We start from the raw sequence: 21,472 nt of genomic DNA, 5'->3' as shown, positions 1-21,472 counted from the left end.
CAGTCACAGGGAGCGGGACTGAATATGGGGATTAAAGGATCAGTCATAATGAATGAGGGTGCAGACTCGATGGGCCAAATGGCCTTATGCTACTCCTATATCTTATGGTCTTATAAGGAGCGGTCCACATCGAGAGCAAAAAAAGGGGTGGGACAGGTGTTAGTGGTGGCGGAACTCCTCTCCGGCTGGCGGAAATGACGGACGTTTCGCGTGCTCGGCTGGAAGCGCGAGAAACGTCAGCGCGGAAGAGAGGGGTTCAGGAGAGGGGCAGTGAGCGAGCGGAGCGCGGCTGCGCTGACGTGACGTCCAGTTCGATACATTATCGGAACGTGGTGACCGTTGTTGCATTTGGGAGCGCGCGCGGCTGCGATGACGTGCCGTCCAGTTCGATACATTATCGGAACGTGGTGACCGTTGTTGCATTTGGGAGCGGGACGGGGCAAGGAACGCCTCGAGCTTTGCCCCGCCGGTGACGAGAGGGAAGCACGCTCCGCTTGATTGGCCGGTCGATCGGAAGATTGGCGAAGGTGAACAGGAGGCTGCAAACTGATTGGATGGGGTCGATTGGGGCGATGACGCGAGCGTCGCTGACTTGCTGGCCCCGTGGAGTGACAGGGGGCTGGTGGTGGAAGCGGGCTGTTCCGGCTTTAGTTGCGGCTGGGGCAGCCAATTGGTGCCGACGGCCTCCTCTGCAGTGTCGCCCTAGTTCGGTAGCAAGCCAGCACTCCTGGTAAGTATTGGTTTGGGGTCGAACGCGCGGTTATAACATGCCGCAATTTTGTTTGAAACCTGTTTTTTGCTCTCCATCGTTTATTCAAATAGATAAATGTATAGTCACCATTGCTTTATGTGCTGAGTTACTGAACCGGTGTATGAACTGTAGTGATATTTCTAACACAACTTCAGTCCACGGATCATACGGGACACTATCCGCGGGTTCTTACTGTAGACATCCAGTATTACTGTATTTCCCCCCCCAGAAAGCATGACATCCAGTCAATATAAATGTATCTTCACTGCGATGATTATTGGCCATTAGGCCAGCTGTTGCTTGTCCTTTCATTTATAATCAGAATTAAAGTAGGGTGTGAATTACATTAATAATTATACTGTCGGGGAGGGGAAACTAGATCCTTAAGGTGAAAGAAGGCGGGGGATTCTCCTGTGTAAGTTTGGTTGCAATTTAGCCTCCTTGAATTTGGAGGGTAAATGTAATCTTTGTAGTCACGCACAATATCCTTCCTTGGGGACATGCTTGTAGAGCTTGGTATCTTTCTGATGCTTTGGTTGAAAAGGTTGCATTGAGAAGATTATTGATTCACTGCTATCACTGTTGTCAGAAATATAATTATTTATATTTATTTGGGTATATAAATATAAAGAGAACCTTTTTAACAATTATGGGTCGACATCACAATACAAATCATTGGAACATCTTCAGTAGGTGATGCCTTAAGAAGGTGGCACCCATCACTCATCTTCACCCAGGACATGCCAGGGAGGAGGTACAGGAAGACCCACACTCAACATTTCAGGGACAACTTCTTCCCCAATTAATGGACCATGAACACTACCTTACTACTTGCTCTTATTTTGCAATATTTTTTACATTCCTTATAATTTGCACTAATTTTTAATGTGTTGCCACATATTGATGTCACAAAACAACAAGTTTAACGACTGATACTAATCCTAATCTTGATTAACATTGAAGAAAATTCTCCCTGATTATCTGTTTCTTCTCCTGACTTCAGGTCCGTTGGGAAAAGGAGCACAGTAGCCATGCCGGAAATAAACACTGACAACCTGGATGCAAAACAGGTCCAGCTCTTGGCTGAAATGTGCATCCTGATCAACGAGAATGACATTAAAACTGGAGCAGATACAAAGAGGAATTGTCACCTTAATGAAAACATTAATAAAGGTGAATGAATGTTCGGATACATTGAATGCAAATATGAGGAGTCAGTAGGAAGTTGTGTTTGGGAAAAGTTGTCCACTTGTGGGAACTATTTTGGTGGCAGTCTGGACAACTGATTGCCACTGAAGTGTGGGTTTGTATACAGACAGACAGACATACTTTATTGATCCCGAGGGAAATTGGGTTTCATTACAGCCGCACCAAGAATAGTAAAGAAATATAGCAATATAAAACCATAAATAATAATAAGTTAATCACGCCAAGTGGAAATAGTCCAGGACCAGCCTGTGCCGTGTATTTAATGCCACGTATCTTTTTAACTTTGCCATTCAGTCTACACTTTCTCTTTATTCTTTCTGCCAAGCAAAATGGTGTGGGTTTGCACTTGGTACCTTTGTGAACCTTGCTGTTTAGAACTGTTAACCAAGCATTTGTGCAATAAAGTGCTGTATCCAAGTTCCTTCAGTACTGTGAGGTGAATGGGGGATATTGCCTAAGCTGAGGGAAACGCATGGGCCCAGACCTCGTGCCTAATCGTTATCCTTTCAGGACGACCATGTTGTGTTTATTGCCTTCACTATTCTTGGAGAATTGCTGTGCGTACAGTGAGATCCTCACTGGACCTGCTGTATATTGGCAGAGCAGGAAGAAAAAGAATACAGGGTTTCTCAGGAAATTTCACAGGAGGACCACATGCAATTCTCATCTCTGTAGAGGAAGGATGTGGTTCACCAGAATTGAGTGTTTCAGCCATGAGGAGAGGCTGGGTGGGCTCCTGTGGAGAAGGACGAGGTATATAACCTATTTGAGGTATACAGAATTGACTAGTCAGTAATGAGAGACTCCTCCTTTGGAGGGCGTAGATTAAGTGAGAGTAAGGAGGCTAAAGAAGTATGAGAGGGAATTTGTGTACTGGAAGTGACACCTTTCATTTTCCAGGTTTGCTCCACAGAGCCTTCAGTGTTTTCATCTTCAACAGCGAGGGGAAGCTTCTGCTGCAGCAGCGATCCGACGCCAAGATCACTTTTCCTGGTACGTAACATTTGCATTTTCTCAGGTCAAAGTTATTTTGGGCAACACAAGATGCTGGAGGAACTTGACAGGTCAGGCAGCATCTATGGGTGGAAATGGACCATCTGGTTGGGCTGGGCATGCCGTCTACTCACAGGGAGCTTAAGAGGGGTGAATAAAATCGAACGAGCAAAGTTCACAACGTGTGCCGGCGATTCTGATTCTGACAATGTCACAGATGGGGGACCGATACACACTGAAATTAAGTTAGCAGAAATTGTGCTGAATGACCTGGAGAATGTGGAGTTTGACGGAGTGGAATGTGAGGACCAGTGTCTCCAGCCTTGTTCTGTCACGGAGCAGAATGGCTGAAAGCAGGGGCACGTGAAATGGTTGAGTTGCAGTCAAGGCCTTTATTAACAACAGTAGAAGAGGAGCCATAGTTAGGGAAGACATTTCGGAAGAACCCATTTAAAAATTGTCATCAGACAATATGGAGATAGAAGAACTGGGAGAATGCAGTAGTGTACTTGCAAGAGACAGGGTAGGGTAGGGTGGAGTAGACAAAGCTGGGGGCTAGGGCTGGTGGTGGTAGGATAGCTACAGACATCAATTACAAATCCATCTTCTGAGAGTTGGAGTGAGTTCATGTAGGATTGAAACAAAAGCTTCACCCTTTCATCTGGGGGGGACCAAACAGAAGTTAGGAAAAAAAATTGCTGGATGTGAGAAGTTCCAACAGGCGAATGAGTACTAATGGAAGGGAACTTCTTGGGACTCAGCTTGGCTACTGAAACGCCAAGTGGGATTGAAGGGCACGGTCTCGAAGTAGAAGGACACCCCTTCAGAGCAGATGAGGAGGAATTTCTTTAGCCAGAGGGTGGTGAATCTGTGGAATTTGTTGCCACAGGCAGCTGTGGAGGCCAAGACATTGGGTGTAATTGGGGCCCAGCTGGGTAGATTCTTGATTGGTAAGGGTATTAAAGGTTACAGAGAGAAGACAGGAGAATGGGGTTGAGAGGGATGATAAATCAGCCATGATTGAATGGTAGTACACACTTAGTGGCCAACATGGCCTAATTTTGCTCCGATGTGTTGGGCTCAGGGAAGAAGTGGAGGTCTTCAGACCATTTTGATAGTGGAAAGTTTGCATGTTTATGGTAAAGATGAGCCTTCTGGGATTGGGGAAATGGAATCTTGGAGGTCATGGGTGGTATTGGGTGGGAATGGACCAGGTTAGAATCAGTGCAGGAAGAAATGCATTTGGAGCAAGAGCAGGCTAAAACTGATCTGCCAGGGCACTTTTGCTTGTAGATTTCTGGCAGGACTGTGTGTCGCTGGGATGTTATAAGGTTGGAAACTGTATAGAGAAGAATACTTCAGTGATATGAGTTGAAATTCTCAATGGTAGATGGGATTGTAAAACCAAACATGTTTGAAACTTTATTAACGCTCAGGTCTGTTTTATTGAAAATATTGGATTACTTTCAGCATGGACTTTTTGGGCTAAGGGCACGTGCTGTAACAAACTTGATTCCTAGGACCATTTTCTCCAGTCGGGGGGGCTGTGTACTGATGTAGAAGTTTTTTGAATGGGTGTAAATCTCTGGGGTTTTCTGCTTTACACGTCTGGATGATTGCTGTTTGAATATCAGTAGATTCCAGTTAACTGGACCATCAGTTAATCCGGGCAGCCGCTTATCTTGGACAGCTCTTAAAGAACCAAAACAAATCAAGAAATGGCTGGGAACCCATTTGGGACACTGTGCCGCTTAATTGGGGCAGGAGACGGTCAGTCACATGCACTTTTGTGGCCGTTAGACACTACACCATACTTGGAGCAGACAGTTGCATCATTGTGTGTGCTTGTGTTGTTTTCATTTGGGCCAATATTGCTGAATCAAAAAGCAGTGATTTTTTTTTTAAATTGAGACCCTTGCTACGAAATGCTTTGACACTAGCCGAAGAAAATCACCCTGATGAGCCAAATTTAAAATCTACCACCTAACACCACTCGTTGTCGGCTGGCAAACATAACTGGGAGTGCAGAAACCTACAACTGCACTCTTGATACGTAAGCAAGATAAACCGAGAGAAGATTGGGCACTGCGCGAGGAACAACGGACGTCCCAAAAATTAAAAGCGGAGGTGAGGATTCAGATTTTGAAGAGGCCCCCAATCAGTGGTTTTCCATTGTAAACTGGATGATGTGTGTGCGTGTGTGCGTGCGTGCGTGCGTGCGTGTGTCTCTGTGACAATGGATCATTGTTTTAAAAAAAAATGCAATTCAGAGGAGCCAGCTAAGAAGCTGGGTCACGAAGATTTTAAATCAACATTTGGTTGGGTTGCCTTGAAGGAAATGTAGACATCACATTAAATTGAAGAAAGCACCCTGAGAGAAAGATGGTGCTGATGTTGTAAGAGCGGATACGTGGAAATCTACAAAATTCCCCGATTGGCTTCAAAAATTTTGTGCAGAAGATGCCTACAATGCGGATGAAACGGGTTTTTTTTAATTGTGTCATACTGCACGTGTCCCTTTGTTTTTGTTATAAACATGCAACACTGTCAGGTTCAAATAAAGCAAGGGATCACATTAATTGATGACCAGAATTGGTTGTTGGGAAAAGCGTCAAACCTCGATGCTTTAAGGGACTAAGAAAGGATAGTTTACCAATCGAGTATTATGCCAACATACACTCGATGAATTCCCTTGTCAGTAACCATTATAAACTAATACGATTTATAGGACAACAGTAATATTGGTAGTGTTCCAATTTGCATATTTTATTTAAATGCAGAATTTGTTAACTCAGTTAAACAGTAGGTTTAACTTTTTTTAAAAAAACTATTTCCATGAAACCGGATAATTGGGGCAGCTACTTAATTGGGCCAAAATGTTCAGGCCCCGAACCAGAATCCACTGTTTGAATGGCCTGGTTTGGTGGGAGAGTGGGCCTTAACGTGGCAGTTCCACCTTCCGTCAAAATAATGGGATGAACAGGGCCAAGGAACTTTTGTAGCCTCTTGCTCTTGGTTCTTGTTTCTGTATTCATTGGCCAGATGAACTTTAGTGATTTGTGTACAGTACTCAGCAAAAGTCTCTAGCACCCTAACTATATATATGTGCCTGATACTTCTGCAGGGCACTTCAGTAACTTTGTCTTGCACTGTGCTGCTGCAAAAAGCAATATTTCATGACATGAATGAGTAGTAATAAACCTGATTCTGATATGTGACTCTATTCTGGGCCAAGGAGAGGGAGTGGGAAGGACCGCAGAGGTATTCTGTAATAATCACTAAACCAATTGTTTGGAATCAAATTACCCTGTCTGGTATCTCAGGGCTGGGTGCCACTGCCCCCGCCCCTGGCACTCATCCTCTGCCACCTGTCCCACCCCCCTCTGTACTCCAGCATCACCATTCTCAACATCCTTTGGTCTCGCCAGATTGACAAACTCGCTCTCTGCTCCGCATTGACGAGTACAATACTGTGCAAAAGTATTGGGGGCACTTGTTTTTTTTTTATATATCTAATCTAAAACTGTTGCACAGTACTCTGTTACATGTTGTGTCGGGGTGATTTATGTTTTTATTTTAAAATGCAGCCTTTAAGCCCTCCGTTCTGTACCAACCAATACTGAGTAACGGGGACAATCAACATGAGGCTTAACACTGGAACATGTGAATTAGGAAAATGTATAATCTTGTCATTCTTTTGCAATATTTGATTGGTGTTGAGGTTGTTGACACCTTTTGGAGCCTTTGACCTTTCTGTAGTTCAAAATCAGGTTTATCATCACTGACGTGTTGTGAAATTTATTGTTTTGCTGCACTAGTGCAATACATTAAAAATACTATAAATTACTATGTAAAAGAATGTTCAGTGGTGCAAAGACCGTGAGGTGGTGTTCATGGGTTGGTTCGTTGTCTATTTGGGAATCTGATGGTGGAAGGGAAGAAGCTGTTCCTAAAACGTGAGCATGTCTTTAGGCTCCTGTCCCTCCCCTCGTAATAATGAGAAGGGAGCATATTCTGGGTGATGGGGGGGGGGCTTTAATGATGGATATTGCCTTTTGAAGATGTCATTAATTGAGGGTGGGGAGGGGAAGCTAGAGCTGATGATGAAAATGAGTCTACAAACATCTGCAGCTTTTTCTGATCCTGTACAGTTCTCAACATCAGCTGGTGATGCAAGTTAGAATATTCTCCATGACACATCTGTAAATATTTGCTCGTCTTTGAAATACTAAATCAATCGTTTTCATGGTTCCAGAGTTGAAATGAATTCTCACTATGGCAAGATGCTCCAAGCAACCATCTGGTAGGGAAGAGACACTTCCAATGATTTTAGCATCATTGATTGGTCAAGGATTGGTGATCTTGGCTTTGAGATGGTAACAGTAAAGTAAATGCTTCAGGTTAAGAGCTGGATCCTGCATCACTGTCCTACTTCCAGAAAGAGACCAATGTCTTCTGGGATTATATATCCAAATTTTTAATTGGGTCTTGAACCTTACTAATTTAAGTGAGGAACAACTACCAGGACTGATTGATGGTTCAGAACGTTAAATGCAAGTTAATCAGCTGCCAAACTAGATGTTTGAATTTACCTGAGAAAGAAACATAGAAAATCTACAGTACAATACAGGCCCTTTGGCCCACAAAGCTGTGCCGAACTTGTACTTACCTTAGAACTACCTCAAGATCACAAGACAAAGGAGCAGAAGCAGGCCATTTGGCCCATCGAGTCTGCTCTGCCACTCCACCATGAGCTAAACTATTCTAAACCTAGGCTTACCCATAGCCCTCTATTTTTCTAAGCTCCATGTATCCATCCAGGAGTTTCTTAAAAGACCCTATCATTTCCACCTCCACCACCGCCTCTGGTAGCCCATTCCACGCACTCACCACTCTCTGTGTAAATAAAAAAAAACAACTTACCTCTGACGTCTCCTCTATTCCTACTTCCAAGCACCTTAAAACTATGCCCTCTTGTGCTAGCCATTTCAGCCCTGGGAAAAAGCCTCTGACTATTCACACGATCAATGCCTCTCATTATCCTGTACACCTCTATCAGGTCATCTCTCATCCTCCATCACTCCAAGGAGAAAAGGCCGAGTTCACTCAATCTGTTCTCATAAGGCACGTTCCCCAATTCAGGTAACATCCTTGTAAATCTCCTCTGCATCCTTTCTATGGTTTCCACATCCTTCCTGTAGTGAGGCGACTAGAACTGAGCACAGAACTCCAAGTGGGGTCTGACCAGGGTCCTGTATAGCTGTAACATTACCTCTCAGCTCCTAAATTCAATTTCACAATTGACGAAGGCCAATATACCGTATGCCGCCTTAACCCCAGAGTCAATCTGCGCAGCAGCTTTGAGTGTCCCATGCACTTGGACCCCAAGATCCCTCTGATCCTCCACACTGACAAGAGTCTTGCCAAGAATTCTATATTCTGCCATCATATTTGACCTATCAAAATGAACCACCTCACACTTATCTGGGTTGAATTCCATCTGCCACTTCTCAGCCCAGTTTTGCATCCTATCAATGTCCCACTGTAACCTCTGACAGCCCTCCACACTATCCACAACAGCTCCAACAGTGTCATCAGCAAACTTACTAACCCATCCCTCCACTTCCTCATCCAGGTCATTTATAAAAATCACAAAGAGTAAAGGTCCAAGAGCAGATCCCTGAGGCACTCCACTGGTGACCATGCAGAATATGACCCGTCTATAACCACTCTTTGCCTTCTGTGGGCAAGCCAGTTCTGGATCCACAAAGCAATGTCCCCCTGGATCCCATACCTCCTTACTTTCTCAATAAGCTTTGCATCTTTCTCCTTCTCACCCAGTATAATGGTGGCACACTGATCAATACTCAGGACTTCTTAATACTTTACAAAGTTAAAAATAAATCTAAAGTATTCAGTTGCAAGAAGTTTGTGAACCCTTTGCAATTGCATGGTTTTAAAAGCATTTTAATTGCTTTTAAAATGTGGTCTGATCTTCATCTAAGTCACAATAATAGACAAACACAATCTGGTAATCTAATAACACACAAACAATTGTACTACTCATCAGTCAAGGTTCAAAAAACTATTTAAACCCCAGGGAGACTGAAGGTGTGGGTTGTAGAGGTCCCCTGTTTTTTTTTAAAAGACACATGAAGTCAGGTTCCTGATAGAGCCTGCTCTTCTCAAGAAGGATCAAATTATGTGCACCATGCCTCAATCAAAACAATTTTCAGAGGACCTGAGAAGAAGAAATGTAGAGATGCATGCAGCTGGAAAAGACTACAAAAGCATTTCTAAAGACCTGAGTGTTCATCAGTCCACAGTAAGAGAAATTGTCTGCAAATGGAGGAAAGTCAGTACTAGAAAAAAAATAGAAAAACATAGAAACCCTACAGTACAATACAGGTCCTTTGGCCCACAATGCTGTGCCGAACATGTACGTACTTTAGAATAATTAGGAATCAGTACTGTTGCTACTCGCCCTAGGAGTGGGCATCCTGTGAAGAGCGCACCAAGAGAACGATGTGCAATGCTGAAGAGGGTGAAAAAGAACCCAAAAGACCTACAGAAATCTCTAGAACTTGCTAAAGTCTCTGCTCATGTGTCCATAATAAGAAAAACACTGAAGAAGAATGGTGCTCGTGGAAGGGTACCACGGAGGAACCAACTGCTCTCCACAAGTATAACTTGGAACATGTTTGCAAAAGACCACCTGGATGTTCCACAATGCTTCTGGGAAAATGTTTAGTGGACAGGTGAGACCAAAGTGGAACTTTTTAGCATAAATGCACTTTTCTGTGCTTTGGAAGGAAAAGGGCACTGTACACCACCATGAAAACCTCATCTCAACTATGAAACACAGTGGGATGGAGCATCGTGGTTTGGAGCTGCTTTCCTGCCTCAGGGCCAGGAAAGCTTGTATTCATTGAGGGAACAATGAATTCAAAATTATATTAAGACATTTTACAGGAGAATGTCAGGGTAGCGGCCCGTCACCTGAAGCTTAATAGAAGTTGGATGATGTAACAAGGTAATGATCCAAGAAACAACAGAATGGTTAAAAAGAAAATTTGACTTTTGCAATGGCCAGGTCCGGGTCCACACCTTAACCCAATTGAGATGCTGTCCCATGACCTGAAGAGGTGGCATGCAAGGTTTCCCAGAAATACCAATTAACTGAAACAGCTTTGTATGGAGGAATGGGCTAAAGTTCCTCCTTGTTGTTGTGCAAGTCTGATCTGCAGCTACAGGAAATGTTTGGAGGATATTGCCGCTAAAGGATGTTCTACCAGTTATTAAATACACGCGTTCACCGACTTTTTCCAGCTTTGACCGAATGATTAAACAATGTGTTCAATAAAGATGCAAGAAGCACAATTGTTTATGTGCTATTAGTTTAGGCAGATTGTGACTTATTTGAATGTTGGACAACATTTTTGAGTAATTAATGCAGAGAACCAGGTAATTGTAAAGGGTTCATGATATATATCCTGAGATTCGTTTTCTTGCAGCCATTCACAGCAGATCACAGAAATACCTCAGAATCGATGAAAATGACTAAAACTTTTTTAAAAAGCATACAAAAGAAGATACACTGTGCAAATATAAAAAAATAGTAAATTATACTGAGAGCATGATGAGTCCTTGAAAGTGAGTCCATAGGTTGTGTAATGAGCTCAGTGTCAGGTGAGTGAAATTACCCACGCTGATTCAGGAGCCTGATGGTTGAAGGGTAATAACTGTTCCTGAACCCAGTAATGTGGGACCTAAGGCTCCTGTACCTCCTTCCTAATGGCAGCAGTGAAAAGAGAGAGTGGCCTGGATGGGGAAGGTTCTTGATGATGGATTCTGCTTTATTGCAGCAGTCTCCTTAGAAAGCAGTCTAAGTTCCTGAGGTTAGGCTGCAGTAAAGATTTGCATCTTTGGTACTATATGTTTTGTGTTGTTTCTTTCCCAGGTTGTTTTACAAACACTTGCTGCAGTCACCCACTTAGCACGGCAGCAGAAATGGAGGAGAGAGATGCAATTGGTGTAAGACGAGCAGCCCAGCGCAGGTTAAAAGAAGAGTTTGGCATCCCCATGCAACAGGTAAAATACTGCATCAATGCATACAAATGATCTTTTTTTAAAATAAAAACTAAAAGGCTGGAAATTTGAGGAGGGTGGAGAGCAAAAGAGATGCCAGAGACAAAGTTAGGCAGGATTTCTGGATGGGGTACTGTGGTAACTTCTACTTTACAAAAAGACCACTGGACAGTTTTATGGCCAAAAGAGCATCTTTATCTGGGACGGCAAATGATATTTACAATACAGAGGCTTCCAGGTACCTCGTGCGGCATGGGTGGAGGAACTATATACAATACATACTGGGAGTAGAAAGAGCGGAAGTAAAAACCCCGCCAAACCCCCAGATCCCGCCTGTTGCTACCAACAGCTTCCCGATTAGTATTAACTTACTTTTAATAATACTCACATTACAGCACTTCTCCCCTTTTAAAATCCAACATTCCCCAAATATAGAAGAACTGGCAAATAAAAGCAGTGGTGTCATTAGCAACAGGTTACCAATACAAAAACACTTTTTAAAAAAAAAGTGGCAAATTCAACATTCAATCTAACAACAAAAGAAACTATCCAATCAAAGATACAGTCTGTCAGGAGGTTTGCGAGGGCGCTGCGATTACACACTACCCCCGGTGACCCAGCAGGCACCACTGGTGAGGGTGTTTTGGGTGGATCTAGTGTTGGGGACACGAGAGGGGTCTGTGTGTCCGTTTGAGAATGTCCATCCTCTTCAGGGGACTCTGCCCCCTCTGCCAGTGTCTCTCCTTCTAGCAAAGTCACTGGTGGACATGCTTCCCCAGTAGTCTGTCTCACCATTGGAAACTCCATGGAACTGTCTACCTCTGAGCCGGAATCATTATGCAGGCGCATGTGGTCCTGATGTCTGCGGAAAACATGACCATCGGTCAGCTTAACAACATAGGAGACTGGACCACTCTGCTTAAGAATAACACCAGGTAGCCATTGCCGATTGTTTCTCACATAGACGTTGTCATCCGGTTCTAACAGTCTGTCTCGCACATGTTGATCATGTCCCTCCTCCTGCTTTTCTTGCTTTCTCTCCACTTTTGCCTTCATGTCCAGGCGCAGCAGGTCCAATCTTGACTTGGGCCTACGCCCCATCAGCACCTCTGCTGGAGTGTGTGCAGTCGTAGCCTGTGGCATGAGGCGGTATTTAAACAGGAAACGTGAGAGCCGGGTACTAAGAGAGTCCCCTGTCATCTGCTTCAGGCCTTCCTTCACTGTCTGAACTGCCCGCTCAGCCAAACCATTTGGCTGGGTGGAAAGGGGCCGTCCGAATGTGACGAATGCCGTTCTGCCGCATGAACTCACCAAACAGCTCACTGGTGAACGTCGGGCCATTATCAGTGACCAGAGTGTCAGGCAACCCGTGGGCTGCAAACACTTGCCTGAGTTTGTCTATGGTTGAGGGGGCTGTGATGTTACTCATGATGTGAGCTTCGATCCATTTGGAACGCGCATCTACCATTACAAGAAACATCTGTCCCATAAAGGGGCCAGCAAAGTCCAAATGATAGCCTAGACTAGGGGTAGTCTGGCCACTCCCATGGGTGCAAAGGAGCCGGTGGTGGCATGTTCTGATTGGTCTGACATTGCGTGCATGATTTTACCTTGTCCTCCAGATCCTGATCCATTTTTGGCCACCAAACATTGGATCTTGCAAGGCTTTTCATTCGAGACACCCCTGGGTGAGTCTCATGAATTTCCTCCACAATCTGTGAATGGCCAGCCGGAGGCACGATGACCCTCACCCCCCAGAAAATGCAACCATCCTGCAGACTCAGTTCGGTCTTGTGTTTGGCATAAGATCTCAGTTTCTCTCCTTCCACAACTCTGGGCCAAACTTGTAAAAGAGAAGTCTTGACTTGGGACAGGACTGGGTCCCTCTCTGTCCATTGCTTGATCTGGGTCGCCTTTACAGGTGTCCCTGACAGCCTCTCCAATGAAAACACAGTATCCGGAGGCACATATGTAGTAATAGGGCGTCTCAGGTAAAGGGAGTCGACTCAGCGCATTGGCATTTGCATTATCCCTACCCGCTCTGTACATGATAGTATACTGGTAGGCTGACAATGTGAGAGCCCAACGCTGTATCCTGGCTGAGGCTAGCGGTGGGATGCATCTGGTCTCCCTAAAAAGGCTCATCAGTGGCTTATGGTCCGTATAAATTGTGAATGCACGTCCATAGAGGTACTGATGAAAGCGTTTGACCACAAAAACAAGGGCCAGACCTTCCTTGTCTAGCTGTGAATATCCCTTCTCAGCAGCCGTCAGGGTACGTGAAGCAAAACTAAAAGGCTTCTCTGAACGGTCCTCCATTACATGTGAGAGAACTGCCCCGACTCCATAGGGTGAAGCGTCACATGAAAGGGTGATCTCCTTGTCTGGGTCATAGTGAACAAGCAGCTTCACTGAGTGCAGGAGTTCTTTCACGTTCTTGAAAGCTTCCTCCTGCTCTTCACCCACCGCCACTTAGTGTCATTGTGAAGCAGCTTATACAGTGGGGCCAAAGCCTTTGAGAGGTCAGGAAGAAACTTGCCATAATGATTCACCATGCCCAAAAATGATCTGAGTTCAGTGACGCTCTTGGGGCTTGGGGCCTCCTTGATAGCTCTCACTTTTTCCTCCACTGGGCAAAGCCCCTCAGCTGTAATCTTGTGTCCCAGGTAGGTCACACTCGGAGCCAGGAACTCACATTTTCCGCGCTTCAACCACAGCCCCGCAGTCTCTTCGCCACCTGTTCTAAATTAGCCAGGTGCTTCCCCCTCCGTGGCTCCCGTGATCAAAATATCATTGAGATACACTGCTACGTGCGGAATCCCCTGCAGCAGTCCATTGTCCTTTGGAAAATGGCGGGGCTAGACACCACTCCAAACACCAGGCGATTGTATCTGAATAATCCCTTGTGCGTATTGACGGTGACGTACTCCTTTGAATCCTCGTCGAGCAGCAGCTGTTGGTAGGCATGGCTCATGTCCAGCTTTGTGAACAGCTTACCCCCTGACAGGTCATCCACCCGTGGCAATCGGTATCCCTCCAGCTTAGAGACCTGATTCACCATAAGCTTGTAGTCCCCACATATCCTCCTTCAAAACTGGAACAATGGGAGCCGCCCACCTTGAAAACTGGAAGGGTTCAATGATGCCCAGCCCCTGTAAACATACCAGGTCCTCCTCGACTTCGCCTTTCATGGCACAGGGCACCGACCTGGACTTTTTGTGACCTCAGGGTGGACAGTGTTTCGTGGTCACACCCTTCAATGTGCCCAGCTCGTCCCTGAAAACGTCACTGTACCACTGCAGAATGTCCTCCGCCATGCATACATACTTAATTTCATACCAGTTGAGCCGGATTTTGTGAAGCCAATCGCAGCCCAAAAGACTGGGCCCGCTGCCCTTAGTATCACCAGCCTGGCTTCAGCCTTCTGACCCCCGGCTGAAATATCCTCATATAACACCCATAAATGAGGTATGGGCTGCCCCGTATAGGTTCTGACTTTGAGCTTAGATGGTCTGATGGGAGGCAGGTTGGACCCCCGTGTCCTCCTGTAGGTCTCCTCACTAATGATCGATGCAGTAGCCCCTGAATCAATCTCAAACTTAATGTCCTTTCCCCTGACAGTGACTGTGGCATAATATGGTTCAGGTGGTCCCTCATCCGTTTCCACCCCAAACATGTTGTAGGCACACGCTGCCTCTCCGTCTGCTTCTCCTAGGTGATGTGTGGCTGCCTCCTCGTCTGCTGAGCTTTCCCCTGCCCAGGCTTAACCTCACCCTTTCTGCTCCTGACTCTTTAACTAAATGTCCCTTTTTGCTACAAGCATGGCAGACAGTATCTCTGAGTTTGCAAACATTTGCATAGTGTGTCCCTCCGGACCGAAAATATTCCACCCACTTTGCCTGTTTACCAGTCTCCCTCCTGACTTGGTGCACTGCCACCGACTGCGACCCCCCAAAGTCCTTTCTGGATATCCTTGACATTATTAGTAGCCAACTCCATGCCTTGGGCAATCTCTAGGGCTGTCTTGAAAGTCAACGGTGGGGTTTCCCCCAACAAGCGGCATTGTACGACATCATTATTAATGCCATATACTAATCTGTCATGGAGCATGTCATCCAACACGGCTCCGAAATTACGATGCTCCCGACAGCTGCCAAAGCTCGGCGACAAAATTAGACTTGGCTTCCTGAAATGGCTGTGCAACTTGAACCGTTGGACTATCACTGACGGTTTCGGATTGTGGTGGTTCCCCACGAGCTTGATCAGTTCATCATATGGAACTTATCTCAGTTTCCGCGGCGTGGCTAAGTTCCTTATCAGCTTGTATGTCCTTGCCCCACACACACACTCAGGAGAATAGAGCACTTCTTAGCCTCCTCAGTAATTCCATTAGCACAGAAAAACCTTTCCTTGTACTCTGGGCACTCCTCGGTTTGCTCGTCAAACACACCAACCGTTCCGAAAGCCAACCGAACACGAGGCTCCTCGCCCGCTCACAGCTCCTGATCAAAACGAGTCGACCCCTCCGCAAAACCAGTTCACCTCGTTACCAAAAATGAGCGGCAACTTCCACTTTACAAAAGACCACTGGACAATTTTATGGCCAAAAGAGCATCTTTATCTGGGACGGCAAATGATATTTACAATACAGGGGCTTCCCGGTACCTCGTGCGGCATGGGTGGAGGAACTATATACAATACATACTGGGAGTAAAAAGAGTGGAAGTAAAGACCCTGCCAACCCCAGAAACTGCCTCTCGTTACCAACAGCTTCCCGATTAGTATTAACTTACTTTTATATACAACAGGTACAGTTGAGGTTTAGAGTCTGATTTGCTCTGTTAAAATTTATGAAAAAGGTTCTTGGACTTTTGGCAATAACTCCGTTACTCTCTTTCTGTGGTGTTGCTGGCATTTTCAGTTTGTAGTGAAATCTCTAAAAGTGTCCATTCCTGTTTGTGTTATGAAACTGACTAATTTTAATTTGTATTAAGCAACTACCTACACATGAAACTCTTCCAGTTTCCTGTTAGGAAAGCAGGCTGACTGACAGGTTTGTCTTTCATTTGGAGGGATTGTGGTCTCTTCAGGAGACTGGACAGATTCAAGCATATTCGGGCAGTACCATTAAGTACTTTTCTTCAGTAGGCACATTTCTCAAGGTTGGGGAGAGCCAGCTGAATAACGTTTCACTTGCGAACTGGGTTAAAGTAATCCACCAACAGTTGACAACACAGGATAACTTGAAGTATTAACCCAATGCCTCGTGTTCTGCTTAATTCCTCTCCACTTTTGTCAGTCTTTGATGTCTGTTTTCTTTCCCCTCATTTCCAGCACTATCCAGAGGCTCCCTTCTACCTTCACCTTCCATCCCACCAGCCACACTCCTCACCATCTCTCTGTGTAACCTCAGCTTTCTATAGAATTGGAACTTACAGGCCAATTAGTCAAACCTCAGCAGGGAAAGATGGTAAAGGTTTAAAAAAAAAACCTGGATTGTTCAAAGTCAGCATAGATTTCCAGAAGAAAAATGTTTTAAGGAAGGTACTGGAATGCTTTTGGAAGTGTGACTGGGTTCCTGAATTATCCCCATGAACTGTGTTTTTGAAAAGAGAGAGGGAGTTGTTGTTCAACACCGGACATCTTGTTAAGGGGGAGAGAGAGAGGCAAAGACTGCCTGGAGATGGAGTTATGGTTTCTCTGCGAGCTTGTTTTGAATATACAAGGACACCGTCTGCTTGTGAGTTTTTGCAGAGAAAGAGCAACGAGCAGCTCATGGTGACCGAGGGCAGCGTTATTTGATGGACGGCTGGTGTTCAGCATGCTGAGGTAAATAATGGGTCAGCTGATAGACCTACAGACACATGGTTTTGGACACTGAATGAGCTTTGCTGTGCCCACAGAAAAGGTGGGTTTTGGAGGATCGATCAGGAGAATCGATCAATGGCTGTCACGGTGTGAAAAGGGTGTGACCAGTGGGGAGTTATTTGTGTGTCCAACCCCCTCCTGGGTTGATAATTCCACCGCGGAAGAACGGTCCCCTTTGATATGGTCACAGTTGGTGACTTCCAAAGGATTTTGGAGGACAACTGGACGATCAACGGCGTCAGCCTACCTGAAGACTCAAAATTCCCTCTCTCTCTCCATCACTACTCGACTCAATACCATGAACTGAACTGAACCTTACTCATCATCGTAAGACTGTATCCATTTACCCCTAGACTTGAAGAAGCTTGGTTTTCCTGTTTCCACACTTGTATATACAGTCAGTCCTCCTTATCCGTGGGGGATTGGTTCCAGGACCCCTCGCGGTTACCAGAATTCGCGGATGCTCAAATCCCTTATTCAGCCTGTCTCAATGCGGTGGACCTTAGGACCCAGCGGAACCCCAGACCCTATTTAACCTGTCTCAGTGCGGTGGACATTAAGACCCAGCGGAACCCCAGACCCTATTTAACCTGTCTCAGTGCGGTGGACATTAGGACCCAGCGGAACTCCAGACCCTGTTTAACCTGTCTCAGTGCGGTGGACATTAGGACCCAGCGGAACCCCAGACCCTATTTAACCTGTCTCAGTGCGGTGGACATTAGGACCCAGCGGAACCCCAGACCCTGTTTAACCTGTCTCAGTGCGGTGGACATTAGGACCCAGCGGAACCCCAGACCCTGTTTAACCTGTCTCAGTGCGGTGGACATTAGGACCCAGCGGAACCCCAGACCCTGTTTAACCTGTCTCAGTGCGGTGGACATTAGGACCCAGCGGAACCCCAGACCCTGTTTAACCTGTCTCAGTGCGGTGGACATTAGGACCCAGCGGAACCCCAGACCCTATTTAACCTGTCTCAGTGCGGTGGACATTAGGACCCAGCGGAACCCCAGACCCTATTTAACCTGTCTCAGTGCGGTGGACATTAGGACCCAGCGGAACCCCAGACCCTGTTTAACCTGTCTCAGTGCGGTGGACATTAGGACCCAGCGGAACCCCAGACCCTATTTAACCTGTCTCAGTGCGGTGGACATTAGGACCCAGCGACAAAGATCTGAATCCGCAGTGTTTCTGTTCGCAAAAATAATCACCAACGCAATTGAAAAAGTGTAAATAATAAAGGCTACGTCGGTCAATGATCAGAACAATTTTAAAGGATAAAGTGAGAAAGGCTCTGCCCCGATAAAAGCTACAATTATTACTAAGCTACGCAGTGGTTTAATTATTGGGTTTTTGATCCTCCACATCAACCCGACACAGTAGAGAGCGCACTCGGGAGCGATCTGTCCCAAGTCCCGAGAACTTCCGTTCCCAAGCCTGGCACTGAAACATACGTTCTTAAGTGTTTTATATGCATAGAAAGGTAAAATATATACTATATACTAAGACAAACGTTTGACTAACTGATGCTAAATAATACCGGATGTACCTGTTCCAACTTACTTAGTAAGAGAACTTCCAATTTTTTTCAATCCCGATCTACGGTAACCCACACACATCTTCCCATATACTTTAAATCATCTCTAGATTACTTATAATACCTAATACAATGTAAATACTATGTAAAATGATTGTTACACTGCATTGTTTAGGGAATAATGACAAGAAAAAAGTCTGCACATGCTTGAACAACAAGTGCTGGAAGAGCACTTCCGGGTTTTAGCGATTCGCGGTTGATTGAATTCGCACATGCTGAATTCACAGATAAGAAGGGCTGACTGTGTGTGTGTGTGTGTAAATAATCATTACTAACCTGTTTGATATATCTGCATTTATATTACTGTATTGTGTAGTTACTAATAAATAGTATTAGTTTATAGCAATACCAGACTCCACAGTATTTTCTATTTCTGCTGGTTCTTTAACCTGTCACGGGGTACATGACACTAGTGACCTGAGAAGTGGAAACAAGTGTATTTGTTGTATTTGGATTTTCAGAAAGCTTCTGACAGTCTCATCAAAAGTTGGTGTGAAATTAGAGCACATCAATGGATACTAGTGCCTTGCAGCAATCCAGTTCCTCACATATCCCAAAGATGTGCTCTTGATTGGCTTCTGAAAAGTTGACTTTGAGGTTGGTAAGTGGAAAATAAAAAGGCAAACTGGGGGGGTGGGGGGGAATAGGCTACAGATCGACAGAATAGGAGCCGAACAGACTGGATTGTCCTGTTGGGGGCTGGAATGAATTTGAAGGGCAAATGTCTGCCTTGCATGGTAATGAGCTCCCTTTTGTTCAAAACAAACTTGTGGAATTTGCTGTCAAGGCCATGTTGATGGAATTTTTGTGAACATGACAGGATACTAATCAACCATGATCACAAACAGCTGAAAGGCCAACACTTGCCCCCATTTGTCCATTTTCTAACTCTCCCTCTCCCCAAAAAAAACAGGGTAATATTGACACCATGCACAATGTTGGAACAAGAGTCTTTGGTGAGAAGGTGATAAGTAGAAAATCCACAGGGATTGGTGCTCGACTCTTGGCTCATGCCATTGATGATTTGGAGGAGAGAATAAACATTTTCATGTTACCAACAACAAACTGGGATAGTCTTTAACGTAACCAACACTGAGCAAGTGGGGAAGAATCAGGCAGCTGGCATATCACCGGGATAAATATGCAGTTGTCTATTACCTTAGAAAAGAATTATTTAAATAGTGTTAGAAGTATTTGTTGAAAGACTTTACCCTTCTACACCAGGCACTGAAGGCAAATGTGCACACAAACAGTTAAGGCAAAGGTTATGTTGACCTTCTGAGAAGGATTTGAGTGCCGGATTGAGAATGGAGATACAAGATATTGCAGGTATTGTACTCCGCGGCAAAAACAATCTACTGGAGGAACTAGTGGGTTGAACAATATGTATGGTGAAGTTGTTAGATTTTGGGTGGAAACCTTGCTACAGGACCAAATATGCTTTATTGCAATTTAAGCAGTCTTTCTGCCTACTTACTGTGCAACATCTTTCTTTGGAAAATAAAAATTATTTATCAAGAAGGAAGGCCAGTGAAAAATGCTTGCTGAGGCTGCTGTATTTAGAAGAGGTGATGTGATCCAACTTGGATAAATAAGAGATTTAATTGCAAATTGCAGAATTCTACAACAGACAGATCATATGCAGAAGATGCTGCTCCAGAGTGAGATGTCGAGAACATGAGTTCAAGTCTCAATGTATGGGGCAGGATCTGAGAAAGCTTCACTCTGGATAAGAATGTGGAATTTGTTAACAAAGCCATTTTGCAGATAATTGGGGAGGAGTTTTTGTTAGATATAAGGCAGTAGGAAATGCTGAGATTCTAATCAGCCATGATCACAAAGCAGAGTTTAATGGCTAACATTTTCTCCCAACGCCACCAGCCCCACTGTTTACTCATCCTTTGCTCTTTGGCGACTCATCTAGCAGGGAGCTTGCCAATCAGTTCACAAATGTATTTTTTCAGAAAATACCCTAAATTAACATGACTGATTTTATCCAAATAAATGAGTGCTGTGTGGTTTCCTCTGATTATTGTCGAACCTAACCAATCAATAGTATATTTATCAATGAATTAAGTTTTGTAATGAATGTTTACTAATTCAATAGCTCAATGTATATCTATGACTTCATGCTTCCCAAATTTAATATTCTTTGTATTTAACTTTGATATAGGTCCCGTTAGAAGAGATGAATTACTTGACCCGTATTCACTACAAGGCTCAGTCTGATGGGATCTGGGGAGAGCATGAAATTGACTATATAATATTTATACAGAAGGATGTAACTTTGAAACCTGACCCAAATGAGATCAAAAGTTACTGCTACGTGACAAAAGAGGAACTGAAGGACCTACTGGAGAAAGCAGAAAACAAAGAAGTGAAAATCACACCATGGTTCAAACTTATTGCTGAGAAGTTTCTCTTTACATGGTGGGACAGTCTGCATAATCTTAAGCAGTTCATTAACCATGAGGAAATTCACCGAATGTAAAATACTTTATTGGTTACTGAATTCCCTTGAAGAGAACTAACCAATGAAGTCACTAATTTTTGTAAATCATTCACATTGGAATTTACAGAGAAGCAGCTGTTGTGCTCAGTAACATGCAAATGAAACCCGAGTGGGGTACTGGTTTTCAGGAAAATGTAGTAATTGTCTAAGGTAATTGTTCTACAAGATGTTCATTTAATTGAGGTGTATTCAAGTTTATGTATCAGCCATATGCAGAGCTGTACTGACACGCGAGTTATAAATTTGTAAACACTCTATTGAGGTTTTTTGTCAATTATGAGCATCCTGTTTACAGTTAAATAGCTCTATATAGATTTCAGTTGTATGTGGATACATGCTTTGATAATAAATAAAATGAATGAAACCCATCATAAGAGATCTTGAAGATTCATTTCCTTCCATCAATGCTGCATTCCTTTACTGTGCATTGCAGAACTAGGCTCAAACTGTTTAAGGT

General features: G+C 44.4%; 1 protein-coding gene across 1 annotated transcript; it reads left to right on the top strand.

Annotated features, from left to right (window-relative positions):
• Nucleotides 1–228: 228 nt before the first annotated feature.
• idi1 (isopentenyl-diphosphate delta isomerase 1) lies at nt 229–21,383 on the top strand. The gene is made up of 5 exons (XM_059971909.1): nt 229–730; nt 1,755–1,924; nt 2,861–2,953; nt 10,914–11,044; nt 20,677–21,383. The coding sequence occupies exons 1-5, from the start codon at nt 555–557 to the stop codon at nt 20,992–20,994; spliced, it is 888 nt and encodes a 295-aa protein (XP_059827892.1). The 5' UTR covers nt 229–554; the 3' UTR covers nt 20,995–21,383.
• Nucleotides 21,384–21,472: the final 89 nt, after the last annotated feature.

This window comes from Hypanus sabinus, chromosome 6 (genome assembly GCF_030144855.1).
Source record: "Hypanus sabinus isolate sHypSab1 chromosome 6, sHypSab1.hap1, whole genome shotgun sequence".
Classification (NCBI taxonomy): Eukaryota; Metazoa; Chordata; class Chondrichthyes; order Myliobatiformes; family Dasyatidae; genus Hypanus; species Hypanus sabinus.
Note: the sequence above shows the minus strand (reverse complement) of the source record. Positions and strands in the feature narration are given on the sequence as shown.

What these genes read in the sequence shown, in the direction of transcription:
- idi1 (XM_059971909.1), top strand. Translation starts at nt 555, where the DNA reads ATGGGGTCGATTGGGGCGATGACGCGAGCGTCGCTGACTTGCTGGCCC. An exon ending in TAATGAAAACATTAATAAAG is followed by an intron (nt 1,925 to 2,860) that starts GTGAATGAATGT and finishes TTCATTTTCCAG; the next exon opens with GTTTGCTCCACAGAGCCTTC. An exon ending in CGCCAAGATCACTTTTCCTG is followed by an intron (nt 2,954 to 10,913) that starts GTACGTAACATT and finishes TTTCTTTCCCAG; the next exon opens with GTTGTTTTACAAACACTTGC.